This window comes from Monodelphis domestica, chromosome 2 (genome assembly GCF_027887165.1).
Source record: "Monodelphis domestica isolate mMonDom1 chromosome 2, mMonDom1.pri, whole genome shotgun sequence".
Taxonomy (NCBI): domain Eukaryota; kingdom Metazoa; phylum Chordata; class Mammalia; order Didelphimorphia; family Didelphidae; genus Monodelphis; species Monodelphis domestica.
In genome coordinates this window covers 171,992,154-172,012,476 of record NC_077228.1, presented here as the reverse complement: position 1 = coordinate 172,012,476, position 20,323 = coordinate 171,992,154, and the positions used below count along the sequence as shown (strand labels likewise).

The following is a 20,323-nucleotide window of genomic DNA, read 5'->3' as shown; positions in this document are numbered from 1 at the left end:
CCAGAGGCTGTAAAAAAGGATGTTGCCCTTGATGACTTACAGTCACTGGGTCCAGAGAAGGGGAAAGAGAAAGGGAATAAACACTTACACAGCACCTACTATGTGCTATGTGGCAAATACTAAAACTGAAGCTTAAGTGCTTTGAACATATAATGAGATGATAAGACCCATTGGAAAATGTCCTCTGAGGGAGACAGCGGGGTGGCTTAGTGTATAGAAAGCCAGGCCTGAAGACAGGAGGTCCTGGGTTCAAATATTACTTCACATTTCCTAGCTATGTAATCCTGGGCAAGTCACTTAAACCCAATTGCCTAGCCTTTACTGCTCTTCTGCCTTGGAATCCATACTTACATCTATTCTATTCTAAGACAGAAGGTAAGAGTTTGAAAAAAAGAAAAGGGGCTGGGGGAAGGAGAAGATCCTGATATTGAGAAAGATTGAAGACAAAAGGAAAAGGAGACAACAGAGATTGAGATGGGTAGATAGTGTCACGAAAACAACAAACATGAACTTGGACTGACTAGAGAGATAGTGGAACACTGAAGGACCTGGCATGCTATGGTCCATGGGGTCACAAAGAGTCAGACACGCCTGAATGACTGAACAACAACACTATGTGCCAGGCATTGTACTAAGCAGTTTTTCCCAATATTATTTCATTTGATCCTCAAATGAACTATATCCTAGGGTAGAGTGAAGTCACTAAGATGTGATTGTGAGCCACTCTCAGGAACTTTTTGAAGATCGTGGCAAATGTAAAAGATATGCCAGGACTAGAGAGGGCCAGATGTTTGGATTAAAGGATGGAATCTGCAAACTCTAGTCCAATGAGCTTGATTCCCTTCCCCCCCCCCCCTTTGGTCCATCCCACACCTGAACAAGAACAGCTTCAACAATCATCCCACCTTTGCTCAAAGACAGCCCGCCCTTTCCTGGGGCCACCCCTTCTGCTTTTGGACAGCTCCAATTGCTAGAAAGCTTTTCTTGACATCAAGTCTAAATTCACTCCTTTGTAATTTCCACACATTACTCCTGATTCTCTCTAAGGCCAAACAGAAGAGTTGAATCCCTCCTCCACATGCCAACCCTTTCTGAAGACAGCTATCAGGTCCCCATCACTGAGTCATTAATGACTACCCTATGGGTCCAATCATTCAACTAGTTCTGACTCTGCCTAATTGTATTATCATCTAGCCCACGTCTTTGCAATTTTTTCACTTCAGGAAAAATTGTGTGAGAGACTAAGCAGAGGTTCTTAACCCTTTGGGGGTCAAAATAGCCAATGGACTCCTTCAGAATCATGTTGACATGTTTTTCTCCAGATGAGGAACTGAGGCAACCAGGATAAAGTGGCTTTTCCAGGGTCACACACACACAAGCTATATATTTATAAACACACAAATATGTTTATATTATAAGAGATAAATTTGAACCTTATAAACATGCAGATATGTTTATATTATGAGATAAATTTCATGTTTGTAAACATATAAATATGTTTATAGTATAAGAGATAAATTTAAATCTTATAACCATACAATATGTTTATATTATGAGATAAATTTGATGTTTATAAACATACATATACATAAAACAAAAATATGTTTATAAGATTATATTTTATATATTATAATTTAATGCTTATATAATATATAAATATAAATCCATTTATATTATTAAAATACATAAAATAGAATTACAAAGAAAACCAATCATAATGAAATACAGTTATGAGGTAGCTAGGTAGCACAGTGGTCTGGCCTGGAATCAGCAGTTCAAACTTGGGTTCAAACATATACTCAGATACTTCCTAACTATGAGACCTTAGACATGTCACTTAACCCCAATTGCCTACCCTTCTCATTCTTCTACTTCAGAATTGATATTTAATACTCAGAACTAAAATGCTTAGCATCTGAGATTCTAAGACAGAAAGTAAGAGGTATTTTTTAAATTGTTACCAAAATATTAACAAAGAACCAAATTTACAGACACTGGGTTAGGAACCCCTGCTCTTATGCCTTGCTAATATCTAAGTGAACCATCTGAATTCTTTCCATTTTTTATTATTCCCACATTCTGCCAGTCTAACAATCCAGTTCAAAAAGGAAATAAAATGAGTCTAGCAAGACCTCTTTCTGATGAAGCCTGCTGTCCCTTACTGCTTACCACTTTCTTTGCTGGATGTTCCCTAACCCTTGCTTTAATCGCATCCTAGAATTTCATCAGGAATCAAAGCCAAGTTTACAGACTTGACTCTTCCTTTTCTGAAATTCCAGACCAGAGCTGCCAGTCTCCAGGCAGTCACATCCTCCCCATTCTTCATGATCTATCAAAGTTCTCGGCCCTGGGTCACCTTACAAGTGGTCCATCCCACCTTCACTCAAAGACATCCTGTGAGAGGTAATCAATTCCTTCTGGAGGCAGCACTTAGCACTTTTGGACAGCTCCAGTTGGGAGAAGGCTGTTCTCTATAACATGCCTAAGTCTGTCCCAGCAACTTCCACACAACCTTGGGGCAGCCAGGTGGCCCAGCAGATAGATTGCCAGGCTGAGAATCAGGAAGACTCATCTTCCTGAGTTCAAATCTAGCCTCAGACACTTACCAGCTGTGTGACCCTGGACTAATCACTTCACCCTGTTTGCTCCAGTTCCTTATCTGGAAAAACTAACTAGAGAAGGAAACAGCAAACCACTCTAGTGTCTCTGCCAGGAAATCCCCAAATGGGGTCATGAAACATCAGACAGACTCAAGATAACAATGATAGCATAACTTCTGGTTCTTTCAACTCTTAAGAAAACAAACAAACTTTACCTTTGGTCTTAGAATCAATACTAACTATCATTTCTAAGGCAGAAGAAGGGTAAGGGTTAGGCAATGGGAGTTAAATGACTTGCCCATGGTCACACAGAAAGTGTCTATGGTCATATTTGAACCCAAGCCCTCCCATTTCCTGGTCTGGGTCCCTATCCACTGAGCCACCTAGATATCCCTCTTTCAACTCTTTAATGACAAGTAAAACCAGGGTATCATCCTGTTTTCTACCTGCCATTTTATACTATTAGACAGCTAAGTGATACTGTGAATAGGTCACTGGCTTAAGAATTCATATCTGACCTGAGATACCAATTGGGCCATCCTGGCCAAGTCACTTAACTTTTCTGTGCCCCAATTTTCTCATCTGTAAAATAGAGATAATAATAACATTTGCCTTGCAAGGTTCAAATCTGGCCTCAGACTCTTCCCAGTTGTGTGACCCTGGGCAAGTCACTTTAACCTCCATTGCCTAACTTTTACAACTCTTTAGGCTGTGGAACCAATACTTAATATGGATTCTAAGACCGAAGGTATGTATTTGTTTTGTTTTGTTTTGTTTTGTTTTAAGATAAAATAAGATAGTCCATAAAGTGCTTTGTAAATATTAAAGTGCTATATAAATGTTAATTAGTATTATTAACATTACTATTATTATTCTCCACTGTAAGACCAGTTGCTGTGGAGAAGGAACATTCTCTTCCTGTACAAAGGGCAATGCAACACCACCCACTTCTATTCCAAAGACTATTTTGTCTCTGGGGTTTTTTGCTACAAGGTCAGAAGATACAGGACACCACAGAGAAACTCAGGTTCACAAACTAAGAGCTAGAAAAGACCTGTAGTAACTCCAGTGCCATACCCTTATTTTACAGATGAAGAAACTGAGTCCCAGGGATGCTAATTTATTTCTGTAAGCTCACCCAGGTAGCAGCAGCACAAATGAGATTTAAATCAAAGCCTTTTAACTCCAGTTGTCATATTCTCTCCCCTGTCGTATTCTATCTCACTCCATTTATCAATCAATATCTATCTCACTCAATGATCAATCATGATCATATGTGGTCCTCTTTGAAAAAGAAGACCATTCGACAGCATCATGATCATAAATTGGTAGATTGCTCACCCTGGAAGAAATCCCAGAGATTGCCTAATCTTCATTTTGTAGATGAGGAAATTGAGGGCTTTCAGAGAGGAAGTGACTTGTTCAAGGCCACTCAGCTAATAAGAAAGCTGTGATTTAAACACCAGTCTCCCAGTGCCAAGGACCAGTTCTTTCCACTCTGTCCCATTGCACCATCTTTTCCCCCTCTTTCCCCCCCTCCGCCATTGTGGAACAGAATTTGGAGTCAGGCCAGCATGGCCAACTGGAAAGAATGCTAAATTTGGTCCTGGATAATACGGGTTCAAATCTCAGCTCTACTATTTTCTACTAGTGAATTCTCCCTACTATTTTCTACCTATGTACAGGTCACTAATCCCCTCTGGGTCTGTTTCCTTATCAATAAAATGAAGAGATTATACTATAAAAGCCCTGCCAGCTCTGTGCTTATTATCCCATGATCCCTGGAAGTCAGGTAATTCAATCTCCTCCTTTTTTCAGAGGACAGTGACTCAGTCCAATGTCACACAGGTAGTAAACAGAAAAGTCTGAATTCAAACTCATATCTTCAATTTCAAAAAAGAAGAAATCTATTTCTCCTCCTACTATACCACAATAACAATGTCTTCCTACTCATTATGAAATATCATGAAGATCAGTGGGTTTTTATTAAAGCTTCAGCTATAGGATTAAGTGCTAGCAGAGAGCTTCAGGATATCCAAACTGCCAACCTCTATTTTACAGATGAGAAGACTGAGGTCCAGAGAGGTTAAATGAACTTATCTACAGGAAACAGAAGAAATCTTTCAGGATTATCAATTTCTCCTCTCCAGATCAGCACAAAATCATACTAAGTCCTGCTTTCCCCTCCAAAAAAAAAAAACAAAAAAAAAACCCCAACCACTCCTTGTTTTCTTCCTTGTAGCACCTTTAAGTCAGAAAGACACATGCAGGGGTAAGTGACTTGCCCAGGGTCACACAGGTAGGAAGTGTCTGAGACCAGATTTGGATCCAGGTCCTCCTGACTTTAGGCTCCATCTAATGCCACCCTAGAAACCCCTTTCCTCCTCTCTTAATAACAATAATTGCTCACATTTATATAACCCTTTAAGGTTTGCAAAGTGCTTTACATAGAATATTTCATTTGAACCTTACAATACCCTATAAAGTAAGTACTGTTATTGTTATTTCCTCTTTCCCAAGAGGAAATGAAGGTTGACAGATGATAAGTGACTTGCCCAGGGTCATATAACTAGTAGGTATCTGAGGTCAAATTTGAATTCAGGACTTCCTGACCATTCTCTCCATTATGCCATCTAACTACTTTTTTAAAACATCAGCAGCAGAGACTGAATGAAGCCCATGGATTTACAGACAGCCTTAGGAAAAAGGAATGGGAGAGGGAAAAAAGAAAGAAAGAAAGTCAGAGGGGAAGCAAGTAGGAAGGGAAAGGGAGAAAGACAGGGGGAAGCTAGAGTGGTACATAAGGAAGCAAAGGAGAGAAGGCAGATAACACTTGCCTTAGTCAGACCCTTTTGGCCAGCTTATGCTAGAATGTGGTCCAAATAATACTGACCCTGCCATGCACTTTAAGGGACACAAGGAAGAGGCCAATAAGAGAGCATCTGGCAAATCCACTCCAGGTGATGGAGTCACTCCTGGCTTCAGCTATGCCTCACTTTACTCTTTAATCAGAAATTAATTCCAGTCAGAGGAATCCCTAGGGGGTGATCTGGGTGAAATCCTGGGGCTGGAAAGTATCCCAAGAAGCCATTTAGTCTGTTCCCACTGCCTCCACAAAGGATTGAATTCAAGCCAACCCCCCAAACTCACCTCTTCTTAAATAGAGCCAGAGAAATATAAGGAAAAACTGCCCCAAAATGAGAATGATCTAAAAGGGAAATGAGCTGCCACTGAGTAGTGAGTTCTCCATCCCTAGAGGTGTTCAAGAAGAGGTTGGATGATCATTTATTGTGGAGATTGTAGGGAATTCACTGTATGTGGAGGGGACTGCACTAAAGACCATTGGGAGTTTGCTTTTCTTTTCTTCCTCTCGCTGAATCTCTCTGTAATGCTGGAAACGCCCCCTGTGCACCAGCCAAACATTTCCTTCTACTGTGTTTCATCTCATCACACCTTGATTTCTCTCTTAACCATTTTGAAAAATAGCTTTTGCCTCTACTTGATCCCCTTTCCCATCCCCCCCTCTCTAGGAGCTCGACTTGGCCACAGGGAGTGGGTGAGCCTGGGTGGGGTGAGGAGGAGGAGGAATAAAAAGCATAAGAAAAATACATCAGCTTCGGTTGGGGTTTTCCCCAAAAGAGAAAAGAGACTAGAATGTTCCTCTCCACAGCCTCCCTCACTATAACAACATGGCCCCCTCATCATTTTAAATGTGTGTATCTGGAGGGAGGGAGAGAGAAAGAGGGGGGGGAGGAGACACATACAGAGAAGGAGGAGGGAGAGAGAGGGAGGGAGGGAGGGAGGGAGGGAGGGAGAGAGATGAGGACAGATAGAGAGGTGGAGACAGAGGGGGGGAGACAGACAGACAAATGGAAACACAGGGACAGAGAGGAAGACAAACAGAGAACAGAGGGCAGGAGAGAGAGAGAGAGAGAGAGAGAGAGAGAGAGAGAGAGAGAGAGAGAGAGAGAGAGAGAGAGAAACAGCTAAGAATGAACAAGTTAATCCACCTGCCACTGGGGCTGAGTAAGGCAGCATTTCATCACTATACATCCACCCACTCACAATTTCTCTCCCTCTTTCACACGAGCACACATGCACACACACATTATCTTCTCCCAAAGTATACTTTACAAATAATTACAAGAAATCCCAAGCACCCCTGTCTCTGTTTTACACAGATCTTCATCTGGAGCCTGGGACCTCTACAGAGGTTGCCAATTTTTTTAAAGCATATTTTTTCCCAATGGTCCCACAAATCAGCCCTCCTGGTCTTCCTGATGGGTATAGTAAGAGAAACCGAGGAGTCCTAAAAAATCATCTCTATTTAATTTCATGCAGGAGATAAATGTGCCAGCAATTACAAACCCCATGCCTGAGCATGTGAGTAATATTGTCTATGGGGAACCCAGCCGGGAAGTCCAAGCACATAATAGTCTTTCCCCCTAGGACAGTTATAAATAGGCTGATGACATGCCGGGTAGAAGGGTATATACAAAGTTAGCCGTACCCTTTGTGGGTAACAAGCATTTGACTCATTTACAAGCCTGTCCCAAAGGTTCTAAATAAAGCAGCCAGTACCCTTTGAGGGAGAAAATCTTCCTTATCTTCTGACTAAGCAAAGCTGCTCTCTCCCACATTCAGGGCTCCCAGACTCTTCGGGACCCAGGTGGAAGACGCCCAAAGCCTTGCCCTAGAAGAATTACCCTTTGATCTCATGTCAGGGGCCTCCCATGGCAGGATCTGTTTATCAAGATGGCCTTTGCACAGAGGAAAGACCTGGGGGGAGGTGTTTGCCACTTTATTGGCTGTCCCAGCATGCTAGAAACGGCAGGCTTTGCAAACACCCCAAAAAGGTGGCCCCACAAACCCACACATACACACTCACACACCAAAACAGGCCACTGGATGAGGTGGGAGTCTGGACAGCCTTGTCCACTTATCAGAAGCCCCAGCAGCCTTTAGCTCCCAATCTAGTTTGCCTAGAGACAAATGGTGAGACTACTGGTTCCTCTATCCTCCATCTGAAGAAGCCTATGGAACATCAAAGATGTCTTGGTCCTGAAGCAGTCTAAAAGATCACTTTTTGAATAATGTTCTAAATTGATTAAATAAACTTATTCAAATAAAAAAAAAAAGATCATTTTTCAGGCTGTGGGCTTAGAATCAGGAAGACCTGAGTTCAAATTCAGATTCAGACCCTGGGCAAGTCACTAAACCTCTCTTCAGCTGTAAAATGGGAATAATAATAGAACCTATGTCATGGGGTTGTGGTGAGGATCAAATAAAAAAGGGTTTTAAAAAAAGAATAACAAAAGTAGCATTTTAAAAACTACTTTAGGGAAAAGAGGTAAGGGTTAAAAAAAAAAATCTACTCATCTAAGCTGGGAGAGAAGCAATCCTATTTGAAGGATGGAAAATAGACTGCCTGGCCTCTGGAGGACTAGTCCAGCTATGCGTAAGAGCCAATGTATCGTCGACCATCCTCCTGTTATAAGTCTGCAGAGACTAGCGAGATCCTCCTTCTGTTTGGTAGGTGAAGAAAGGAATGGCACTTAAGGCCCATCACCAGCCTCCTCTGGGCTTGCTAATGAAGAAGGATTTTCCAGAATCATCTCTCCTGTACTTAAAGAAGAGTAATTAGTCACCAGAAAGCCTCCCTGCCTGAGGCATGCTCTTGGGCTCTCGGAGAAGACTGGGTCCAGATGGCAGACACACAGGGCACCTAGAATGGAAGCATGTGCCCAGGGTGCCCTCTGCTTAAAGACTCCAGTAAACCAGGGGCTTGGAAAGGAAGGAAGACAGTGGGCAGGAAAAATCCATTGGGGTATAGGGAGAGAGCCACTTTGGGATTGTAGAGCAAGGGTTTTTGTTGTTTTTTTTTTAAACCCTTACCTTCAGTCTTGGAGTCAATACTGTGTATTGGTTCCAGGACAGAAGAGTGGTAAGGGCTAGGCAATGGGGGTGAAGTGACTTGCCCAGGGTCACACATCTGAAGCCAAATTCAAACCCAGGACTGTTTGGCTCTTAATCCACTGAGCCACTTAGCTGTCCCTAGCAAGGATTCTTAATGGGGGTCCAAGAACTTGTTTCATTTTGTTTTTTAACTGATTTTGATGATTGATTTCAATAGAATTGATTTCATTATAATCCCTTATATTTGATTTTGTGCATTTTTTAATTTAAATTTTAAAACATTCTGAGAACAGGGAAGGGGGTCCCTAGAAGGCCACTGGGGTCCATGACGCAGAAAAGATTAAGAACTCCTGATCTAGGGAGTCACGAGGAGGGTAAGAAGCCAAGGAGAGATGGTTATTTAAGGGGCTGTTCCAGAACCATAACAAAGCCCACCAGCCATGCTGGGGCAGCCTTTCCTGGCTTCTTCCAAGATGGAACATCAAAGGCCTCATGCTCTCTCCTAGCCTAGTGGGAACCAAGCGTGCCAGTGATTACATCAGCTGGACAGAGACACCAGTTGCCAGATGGAGCCCTGGGAGAGGGAATTCCACATGGACAGTGTTGAGGGCTAGGGAAGGTCTTCCCAAGCCCAACCAGGGCCCAGAGAAGAATGACCCCCTTCTTAGATCCAGGGAGGAGGGAGGAGGAGGAGGAAGAAGAGGAGGAGGAGGAGGAGGAGGAGGAGGAGGAGGAGGAGGAGGAAGAGGAAGAGGAAGAGGGGCTTTGCCTCTGTCAGGGCTCTGTGGTGGCTGTTTCAGGTAGGTCTAATATCTAAGGAAGCTTCCTAAAACAACCCAGAATGGGAATGCACATTCCCAAGAATTTTCAAAATGCTTTTGAGGAATCCCCAGGGCAGTTGGGATCTTGCTAACTCTGGAGCTATCTCTATGAAGTGCCATTTTAACCAGGATTTTTCAACAGACACTCCTAGCTTCACTTCTACCTGTAATTGCTAAAATAAATAAATAGCCTCCAAAAGTGAATTTGATTGTTCTCAGAGATAGCTTTGGACTTCTCTCAAGACACAGATATGGGACAGCTAGGTGGCTCACTAGACAGAGAGCCAGATCTGGAGTTGGCAGGTTCTGAGTTCAAATTTGATCTCAGATATTTCCTAGCTATGTGATCCCAGACAAGTCACTTAACCCTCACTGACTAGCCCTCTTCTTCCTTGGAAGCAATACACAGTATTGATTCCAAGATGAAAGGGGAAGGTAAAAATAAAAATAAAAATAAAAATAAAATATATGCCTCCCTCTCTCATCTCAATCACTTGGAAGATATCTTAAATAATAAAAGGAAGGGGGCTAAGTGAACTGAAAACTAGCCTAAAGACAGGAGGTCCTGGGTTCAAAGCTAGCCTCAGATACTTCCTAGCTGTAGGACCCTGGGCAAGTCACTTAACCCCCATTGCCTAGCCCTTACTGCCTTGGAACCAATACTTAGTATAGATTCTAAGACATAAGATAAGGGTTAAAAAAAATACTCACCAATAACAATAGGAGACAAAAGCAATGCTTCAAGCCTTGCAAAGCTCCTTATCTTTATACTCATACTTTATAGTCTCATCACTACCAGATAAAGTGTTATTATTCCCATTTGACAGATAAGGAAACTAAGTCTCAGAAAATGACTTGCTCATGGGCACAAAGCTAGTGACTATATATAGGAGGCGGGATTTAAACCCAATGTTTCCTGACTCTCTCTCATTTTGAGAGTTTCTCTCATTCTCATTCTCATTCTCATTCTCAATTTGAGAAACAACACAGTGCCATGTCAAGTGTATCCAGCATCAGAGAACCTAGTTTCAAATATCAGCTATAGGTGACTTTAGGCAAATTCTAATTTCTCTGGGACTCAGTTTCTCCATCTGTAAAATGAGAGAGTTAGATTCAATGGCCCCTGGGATCCTTTTCTGGCTCAAAAACTCAGAACCTCTGATCCAAGTCTATCACTCTCTCTACTGAACCATGATGCCTGGCTCACATAAATATACCCTAAGGTCTTTTTAAAAGGCTCCATCTCTCCTGTTAAGTGCAGTGCTATTTCAATTCACATCTCCGGAACAGATATTGTAGCCAACACACACACACTCTGATGGTACTGCCCCCAAGCCCTCCTTATGGGGAGCTTGTAAATCCTGGTGAATGAATGCCAGGCTCTGTCTATACCGTTTTTCTACCGTCTAGATTAGGAAACCCCTATACTTTCTTACCAGTAGCTCATCCCTGATAGTATCCAGCCTTTCCCTTTGCTGTGGCTTTCCCCTGTGGGGCAGACTGGGAAACTAAAAACTGATAAGGGATGTAGTAGATAGAACACTAGACCTAGAAATCAGGAAGACACAACTTCAATCCCAGTCTAAGATGCTAACTGTATGACCCTGGTCAAATCACTTAACCTCTGATGGCCTCAGTTTCCTCAATTACAAAATGGGGATAACAGTATCTTGTTCATAGGGTTATTGTGAGGATAATAATAACAGCTAACATTTATGTAGTACTTGCTGTGTGCCAGGTACTGTGCTTGGCACTATGATAATAATAATATAGCACTTGCTATATGCCAAGGTCTCTATAATTATTATCTGTTTTTGATCCTCACAACAACCCTGGGGAAGTAGGTGCTATGATTATCTCCATTTTACAGAGGAGGAAACTGAGGCAATCAGGGTTAAGTGACCCACCCAGAGTCACACAGCTAGTAAGTATCTGAATTAGAATTTGAACTCAAGTCTTCTTCATTCCAGGCCAGGTGCTTTATTCACTGCACCACCTATCTGATATTTCTAAAAAAGGGCTGAACACAGGGTCTGACACATAGTAGGTGCTATATAAATGTCTCTTCTCTTCCCCTCACCATTGCCTATTCACTTATTTTAGACAGCACTTATCTGTTTTATGTTCATTTTAATATTTTTATTTTTTAAAACCCTTTCCCTCTTAGATCAATACTGTGTATTGGTTCCAAGACAGAAGAGCAGTAAAGGCTAGGCAATGGGGGTTAAGTGACTTGCTCTAGGCTTGGTTCTCAATCTTCTGAGCCACCCAGCTGCCCCCCAATTTAATTGCTTAAGACAGGAAGCATCCCAATATCGTCATATTTTGGAGATTCGCTCCCATCCAGCTATCTTTTAGTCCCGTTTGGTATAGTAGGCAGGAAGGCAGGAGAGCAGCAGACACATGATCAGTTTTGCTTCTACACTGGGGGTAAAAAAAGTAACTCACTTGTCAAGATTTTCAGAAAATTGCCATGAATAATTAGGTGACCACTTGGGCACATCCTTCAGAATATGTTTTAAGTCCTCCAACACTTTCCACCCTACTCCTCCCTAGGAGACTTTAGCTAGGGCCTTTCTGGGGAAGCTGTCATTCCACTGGAAGTTCTCCAGTTCATTCCCACCTCCAAGCAGGTCTGTACAGAAGCCACTGGGCAGGCTATCTTCTTAAGAGCTCCTCAGTAAAGGAGTTTCCTTGTGAGCCCTCTCTTCCTCCCCTCACCCTTCTTGCATTTTCCTCCCCATCCCACCTTCAATAACCCTATGGTGTATATCTACACTATCATTATCAGGAAGGTCTTCCTTCCAGGCCACCCTAAGCCTTCTGGCTATGGCCTAACTCCAGCTTCCTCCTTCCTCTGGGTGGAGATGGAAAAACAGTTGGCCAGTCCTCCCTCTTATTCTAATCATTCACCTAGAAAGATTAACATCCAGTTTATGCCACCCATCCCCCATGCTTCTCCTCCTGGAGATATACCCTCTCAATGCCACTGCCAGTCTTCTCCAACCTATTAAGGCCCCCAACTAAAAGCAAAGCCACAGAGAAGAGTTTAAAAAAAAATTTTTTTAAGTGATTTTAATCCCTGCCTCTCAGAATTTAATAGAAAAAAAAGTTCAAATGGTGATGGCCACACATCCGCCCCAAGATGCAAAGGAAGCAACCTCTGGAGTCAGAAAGTCCGAGCAAGGCAAGGAATTTCGGGGCTCTCCTGGACTTCTGATCGCAGGAATCCGTCCCCGTCTGATAGAAAGCACGAGCCACCTCAAATGCCGAAAGCCCCTGAAATCCTCACCTAGCAACACGGAGCCCTACGATTGCTTGGACTGCCTCCCCCACCCCCAGCCGTCCTCATTCATACTACTCCAGCAGCAGCAGCAGCAGCAGCAGCAGAAGCAGCAGCAGCAGCATCTATTTCACAGAAAGTGAAAATGGCAGTTTGCTGTGGTAAGAATGGGACTGCAAATTACATTTGCCTCTAAATGAGGAGCCTGGATGTTTCCCGAGCCCTGGAGCCTGGCTGCCTGACAGGTGTGGCCAGGGATGGCATTTCCCTTTCGATCTGGCATCCCCCAGCTTCGTGGGGATTGCCCTGACTTCTCCAAGCTGGAACTCCCGGGTTCCCCGGACTGGCCCCTTGCCTGGGCTCGATATCCCCGGAGCTCGCCACTAGCCAGGGCTAAGGGGTGGGGTCCAGGGTGATCTGTAAAGCGGGGCTCTCAGCAGCCTTCCTGAGAACGCTATTCGGCCGCAGCTAGGACCAGGGGACTGGGAGCAGGCTCCATAGCGCGGGGAAGAGGGGACAACGGGGAGGGGGAGAGGAGATGAGTGGGCTGCGTGGGCTGTGATTTACAGGGGAAATCCGGGCACCACTCGTGCTTCTACAAGCGGGGAGGGCTCCTGAGCGACTGGGGCTAAGACATTCGTTGGGAAACTGCCCTAGGGGAGGCCATGAGCTCCCGACAACTTGCTTCCCCATCCCCCACCCCACCCCCACTCCCGCCACCTTCCCAGCCGCTAGATCTCCCCGTTCAGAGGACTCGGACCGGCAGACAGGTCTGCCCTGCCCTCGGACTGCCCAGGCTGGGGCCAGGGCACTTGGCCCCCTTACGGTGGGAAAAAGCCTGGGATTGGGGGAAATCCGAGCAGCACCTCCCGGGTTTGGGTGGCTAGATTTCAACAAGGAATGTGACAGCCTCACAGCAGCTGTGTCCTGCCTAAAAGGAGCTCTATTTAAAATCTTTCAACAGCTGAACAGCATCGAGGAACCCCTCCCATCAACTCCCCAGCACCACCAACCTCTCTCCCAGCAACCCCCTCCCTCGTCCGCACCCCCCAATAATTTTTTTAAAATCCAAGCCACAGAATAGACATGGGCACACATGCACACACACACACACACACACACACACACACACACACACACACACACACTTCAAAAATCCAATCTGATCCTTAGTCTTCCAGAACGAAGGAGGGTAACTGGGGAGCCATACACGGGATCAGACAGAAGCCCACCTTCCTCCTTCCCCACACGGCTCGGAGGAGGAAACTCCCACCTCCCGGAATCCCCTCGGCAAGAGAGAAGCCCCCTCCTACCTGCTTGGATTTGTGCTACAGGGGAATGACCGGACCAACCCGGCAAACAAGACTCAAGGGGCTGGTCCCTTGCCGAAGCCATCCTCGTTCCCTTCCTCCTGCGGGCAAACATCTTTTTTTTTTCCTCCCTGGAAGATCGGAGACGGGTTGAGGGCTGAAGATGGGCAGAGTTGGGGAGTGGGGGGTGATGGGCCAGGCTCCGGCTGGCACTGGCTTGCCATTGCTGTCTGCATGCTTAAGAGATGACAGGAGCCTCGGAGACAGAAAAGGCAAAGACAATGTGGGTGATGCAAAGTGAGGCCGGGCTGCTTTTCTTTGGTAACTAACACCTGTAGCCATTTTTGTTGGGGGAATGTTTACAAGGCACTAAACTGGCTGATTCTGAGTCCCCTCTCCGCGAGTGAGGGAGTCACTGCTTCATTCTGCTGTGTGTTTGCACCAATACACCAAGGCAGCTACAGCCACCATACTTTACTATTCCCCACAAGTCTCAGAGGAGAGAGGACGAGATTAGAAACTTGGGAGGCAGGGGAAGGAGAGGATGAGGGACAGAAGGGCTTTGGAGAGATTTTAGGGAAGTGCCCTTACACAAACATTTCTATCTTCTGTTCACCTTGGGAAAATGGAGAGAAAGCGATGGAGTGGAGGCGGGAGGTTGGTGGGGTGGGATGGGAATAGCGGGGACAGGCAAACACATCACATCAAGGCAGAGTGTATGTAATTAATTGGTGTGTTAAGCAGCACTTTTATGCTTTAGTACAAATGAGCCTGGAGGAAAAAAAAAATGATTTCTCAGAAGGGATTCTTTAATCCTACCTGGTACTGCATCTGAAAAACAGAGGGAGAGTTCTCCTAAGGAAAATGAATTCTCCCTCGATTTAGAAAGGAAGTTAACGGTGTTGAGACATACAACTAGAAAAAATGCTTCTGCTCGCCCCTCTCTCTGCCTCTCTCAGGCTACCTACATTCCTGCCTCCTTTTGTTAAAGGGATAAAGAGAAACCGAAGCCCCTACCTTTGAGTATAACCCCCAAGAGAGCTCGGTCTCTATCACCATAACAACAATGCCAAACATCCCAAAAATCAAAGCATAGTCACTCAGCCGTTTCCTCTTTTCAAACAAGGCTCTCCTGTGTCCCAGTTTATAGCCGATATTTTGGTTTTTCCTTTTATTGGCCTTGGGGAAGGTGCTGATGCTGCTGGTGCCAGAGTGCTGGTGGTTGTGGGTGGTATTTGGATGATGGAGCAGGGTCTGATTGGAATGGTGATCCTCCCGGGAAGAGATGACAATCTCGGGTGGATTACTGGAGCTGAAGATCTGGAGGGGTTGGCTTTCAGGCTCAGACTCTATAAGGTTCCTCCTGGAGGCACTTAGCCTGCTCAAGGGTTTCATCACCCCACCACTGTACTTGCACGAGCTCATGGCTATCTCCGTGAAAGGGTTGCTATCTCTCCTGTGGACCAGTGGGCTCGCCTGTCTATGCTTGCAGCCTCCTCCGGCCCCACTTGTAGCTGTTGAACTTGGAGAATGGCCAACCAAGTGGTCATTCAGATTGAGCTGGCTGCCTTGCCTAGAGGAAGGGTGGAGGATGATGGTAGAGTTGGAGGAAGGTGGGGCCCTGAAAGCAGTGGGAGAAGAGTGAAGCAGGCTGTGATGGAGAGGTTGGCTCTGGAGTTGGTTGAGCTGGGTGAGGGGCCTTGAAGACTGGGGTGCCGGTGGTGGGGGTGGCTGCTGCTGCTGCTGGGGGGCCAGTGCTGCCGGAGCCGGTGGTGGTGGTGGCTGTTGAGGCTGCTGCTGCTGTTGCTGTTGCTGTTGCTGTTGCTGCTGCTGCTGTTGCTCATCCCCCGAAGATGGACAGGGGCACTTGAGGTCTTCATCCAAGTCTCCCACCCCAGAGTCATGGAAGTGCCCAGAAGTGTCCATCTTGGGGTTTGGTCGGATTCCCTTCCACAAACCCCCCCACCCCAATTCTGCTCTCTCTCAGGAGATTTCCTCAAAGAAAGACTGGCATCCGAGAGCCCAAGCCAGAGAGTGTCTTGGCTCTGATCCTCTTTTCTTTGGCTTGGTTCGGTTCTCTGGGGCTGCCTAGAGTCCGGATGCTGCCAGTCAAGAATGCATTGTAGTGGGAAGGGGAGGAAGAGGAGCTGAGGAGGGGGGGAAGAACTCTGTCTCTGGAGGTGGTCTTTAGAAGAGTCTCAGGCAAGGGTCAGCTCCACTCGGCTGAGGCTCAATAGCCTTCCTCTCCTTCTCCTCCTTCCACTGTTATATTGTAAGCCAAACCCACTTATTAGCAGCTGGTCTCATTGGCTTGGCTTAACTCTCCAACCACATCCTAACAACGCCCCCTCCACAACGCTCCTCCTGAAGAGGAGGTTCTCCCAGCCCCAGCCCACAGAGAGGGTGCACAGGCTGGAGGCTGCGCAGAGCCCTGGGACTTGTAGTTTTTCCTGCCTGACGTCTGAAGCAGCTGCCTTCTTCCCTGCTGACAGGTACCCGGAATCTAGCGACCCCAGAGGAATACGGGATGCAGAGGGCCTAGCAAGAGAGGGAGGAGGGCCAGAAGGCTGGGGGGGATTCCATGAGAGGGGATGTGGGGGAGGGAGGCTAGATGGAAAGTTCCATTCATGCATACTTACATTGTTAGCAATAGAACAGACCCTGGGTAGCCTTCATCGAATGGACTTCACCCCACCCCATCCCCGCCTCAGTTTCCACATCTGTAAAATGAAGGGATTGGAATAAATGAGAGAATCATAGCATCTCAGAGTTGGCAGGATCTAGTCTAACATGTACCTGATAAGGAATCCTCCCCTTCCGTGGAAAGATGAAGAAACTAAAGGCCAGGATGTGAAGTGACTTGACAAGCCCAGTGTTTCATTCAGAGTAAGCCCTTAATAAATCCTTGTTGATTGGTTTTCTAAGATGAGAGAGAGATGGAGGGAGGAAGAGACATGGAGGGAGGGAGGGAGGGAGGAAAGAAGAGAGAAAGAGGGAGGGAGGGGAGAGGAATAGACAGACTTAGACCCCAAACTCCAGGCTCCAGCAACACCTAAGAGAGCTGCTCAAACCCATGCAGAAATCAGAATAGGGCGATGGGACAGTGTCTCCCAGAAGCAAATGTGGTCCATAGGACAGGTGATCCTGGCCCCCTAACCCTGGCACCGTAGGAAAGGGAAGACCAAAAAAGCAGAAGCCTCCCTGCTGCTCACTTCCCTTCAGTTGCCCCCTGGGACCCTGGGTAGAGGGGCTGTAAATAGCTACCAGGCTTCTGAGCTCAGCATAATCATCAACTATTTATGAACTACCTACTGTGTACAGGGTCCTATTCTGGAGGCTTAGGGAATCATAAAGAAATGGGCCAATACTGGGATTCATACCCTTCTGAAATGAAAGTCAATTTATTTGGGGAAAAGGTCTAGTTTTCCAGGACCTTTGCCTCCTTCCCACTCTCCAGTCCTTGACCTCATTAGGGCTCCTCTCTGTACATGAGTGGAAGGATAGTTGAACCCAACCTATTTTGCTGCTTCTGAGAAGCTTTGGTGTGCAGGTTGCGGGTGGGAGGAGGGTTAGAGCCACTGCCTAAAATGATGTTTTTGGACTATATGTATACATTAATTATCCAAAATCTTCCCTTAATTTTATTAAACCAGATAATTGAGAACAGAATATTACTTGCAGAAAAAGGGCTATAATTTCAAAAATCAGCAAATAGGAAGGCAAAGTAGTAACGTGGGGAGACTTCTTATATGAAATGAGGTAGATTAGCTAAACCAGAAAAGCTACCCATGCAATAGCTAGGTTAATGTGCGAATACTAAAGGATGTTGAAGTCTGAGCTACTAATCTCAGACCTTCCCTCTTGACAGTTCTTACAAGAATGAATTCAATTGAGGGGCATCTGGGTGGCTCAGTGGATAGAGAGCCAACCCTAGAGATGGAGATCTTGATTCAAATCTGGCCTCAAACACCTCCTAGCTATGTGACCCTGGGCAAGTCACTTAACCCCCATTGCTTAGCCCTTACCACTCTTCTGCCTTGGACCTGATACTTAGTATTGGTTCTAAAAGAAAAGATAAAGATTTGTTGGTTTTTTTTTTTAATTTATCTTGTTCTGGTCACCAGTATCATTATCTCAACTCTTCCTCTTATTAACTGTGTGCCCTTGAGAAGTTTCTTCACTTCTCAGAGCCAAAGAATGCTCCTCTGTGGGTAGGAAGGAATTGTATTCTAGGCTCCCCCCTAGGTCCTATGATCCCAGTTATTTAAAGATCAACACACTCCTCTCTGGGCACACCACATACATATTACCAATGTGTGCATACTCCCAGAATGATGCCTTATAAAGCCAAGAACAGATTCTGTTTCGTTTAACCTCTCAGATTTCAAATTTGAGCTTTTTAAAACTTCCATGAGATCATACTGACCTGCCAGTCAAGCCTCGCCTCAGACATATATTGGCTGTGTGACCTTGGCCAAGTCATTGAACCCCCTAGTCCTCCAGACATGAGACTCTAAGTTAGAGAGAAGGTGTGAAGTATATATATAAAGGAAGTCCATCAACAGAAGCCCCTTCATTTAGTTATATCTAACTCGTGACCTCTTTTTGATGGTCTACCATTTTCTTCTCCAGTGGATTAAGGCAAACAAGTTAAGTGACTTGTCCAGGATCATACAGCTAGTAAGAATGTGAGGTCAGATTTTTTTAACCCTTACTCTCTGTCCAAATTGTCTAAGTAACCCCACTAAGGCAAGGGCTAGGCAAATGGGTATTAAGTGACTTGCCCAGGGTCCCACAGCTAGGAAGTGTCTGAGGCCAGATTTGACTCCAGATCCTCCCATCTCTAAGTCTGGCATTCTAGCCACTGTGCCACCTCATTGGCCCCTTGAGGCCAGATTTGAACTCAGGTCTTCCTGACTTCATGCCCAGTGCTCTATCCATTGTACCACCTAGCTGCCTCATGAATAAATGATTATTCCTGTTATTAATAACAGGTGTGTTGATATCAAGATTAGCAATAGTTTCCAGTACTTGCTACTTCAGGGTCAGTTTCAGGGAAGAGAAACCACCCTGTACCTCCTGCTCTTCCCTAAGGTTGCCTTCCTTTGTGTCTCAGAAAGGATGGAGACTAGAAGATGTCTAAGGTGCTACCACCTCTTAACAGTCTTGGACTTTGCTGCTCACCACCATTAGTACCTGGATTCCAATTGCTGTCATCCAGTCAATAATCATTTTTAAGCACCTACTATGTGCCAGGCACTGTGCTAAGCACAGAAGATAATAATAATGATAATTAATAATAATAATGATAATAAAAATAGTCCTTACCCTCCAGGAGCTCACAGTCAAATGGGAGATTTAAACAAATATGAACAAACATACTAAGAACAAACTAAAGAGGAAATGATCAGCAGAAAAAAGGTTCTAGAATTTAGGAAAGGTTTCCTGAGATTTTAACTGGGACTTGAAGGAAATCAGGGAAACCAAGATGAGGTGGGAAAAAATGCATGAGAAAGAGCCAGGGGTTAGGGACTCATTTCATCCTTCTTTGTTATTGAGTCACTTCAGTCATATCCAACTCTTCTTGGCGCCATTTGGGGTTTTCTTGGCAAAGATCCTGGAGTGGTGAGCTAGTTCCTTCATTTGACAGATGAGGAAACTGAAGCAAACGGAGCTAAGTGACTTGCCCAGGGTCAAAAAGCTTGTGCCTGAGGTCTGGTTTGAAGTCAGGAAGATGAGTCTTCCTGAATCCAGGTCCCTGCCATTATAGCTTTTGACCCTGTTAACCATCTCTCTTGCATGGATGCATTCTCTTCTCTGAGTGTTCTTGAGCATGCTTTTTCTTGGTTCCCTTATTTGTCTGACTTCTCCTTGATCTCCTTTCCCTGGATCACCAGTTACAACTCACCCCTTAACCATAGCTGTATGTAACCCAAATCTCTGTCCTAGACCCTCTTCTCTTTTTTCTCTAAACCTCTTACTTGATGACCTCACCCAATCGTATGGGTTTAATTGTCATCTCTATGCTGATGACTCCTGGATCAGTACATCCACTCTCTCTCTCTCTCTCTCTCTCTCTCTCTCTCTCTCTCTCTCTCTCTCTCTCTGTCTCTCTCTGTCTCTGTCTCTCTCTCTGTCTCTCTCTTTCTCTCTTTGTCTCTCTGTGTTCTGTCTCTGTGTCTCTGTCTCTGTCTCTGTGTCTCTGTCTCTGTCTCTCTTTCTCTTTGTCTCTCTCTGTCTCTGTCTCTCTGTCTCTGTGTCTCTCTCTGTCTCTGTGTGTGTGTGTGTGTGTGTGTGTGTGTGTGTGTGTGTGTCCCAATCCCACACCAGCAACACATTCCCCAACACCTTTGGGACATTTCATCCTTGATGTACCCCAGAAATCTCAAATGC

General features: G+C 45.1%; 1 protein-coding gene and 1 long non-coding RNA gene across 2 annotated transcripts in view; one reads left to right on the top strand and one right to left on the bottom strand.

Moving 5' to 3' along the window:
* KCNN3 (potassium calcium-activated channel subfamily N member 3) overlaps positions 1 to 16,260 on the bottom strand; it is a 316,818-nt gene extending 300,558 nt beyond the window's left edge. The window contains exon 1 of the mRNA XM_056816328.1: positions 14,948 to 16,260. Within this exon, the coding sequence (XP_056672306.1) occupies positions 14,948 to 15,856 (909 nt within the window). The 5' untranslated portion in view covers positions 15,857 to 16,260. The remainder of the gene's footprint in view (positions 1 to 14,947) is intronic.
* LOC130457194 (uncharacterized) overlaps positions 16,146 to 20,323 on the top strand; it is a 30,706-nt gene continuing 26,528 nt past the window's right edge. The window contains exon 1 of the long non-coding RNA XR_008916301.1: positions 16,146 to 16,422. This is a non-coding gene — a long non-coding RNA (uncharacterized LOC130457194). The remainder of the gene's footprint in view (positions 16,423 to 20,323) is intronic.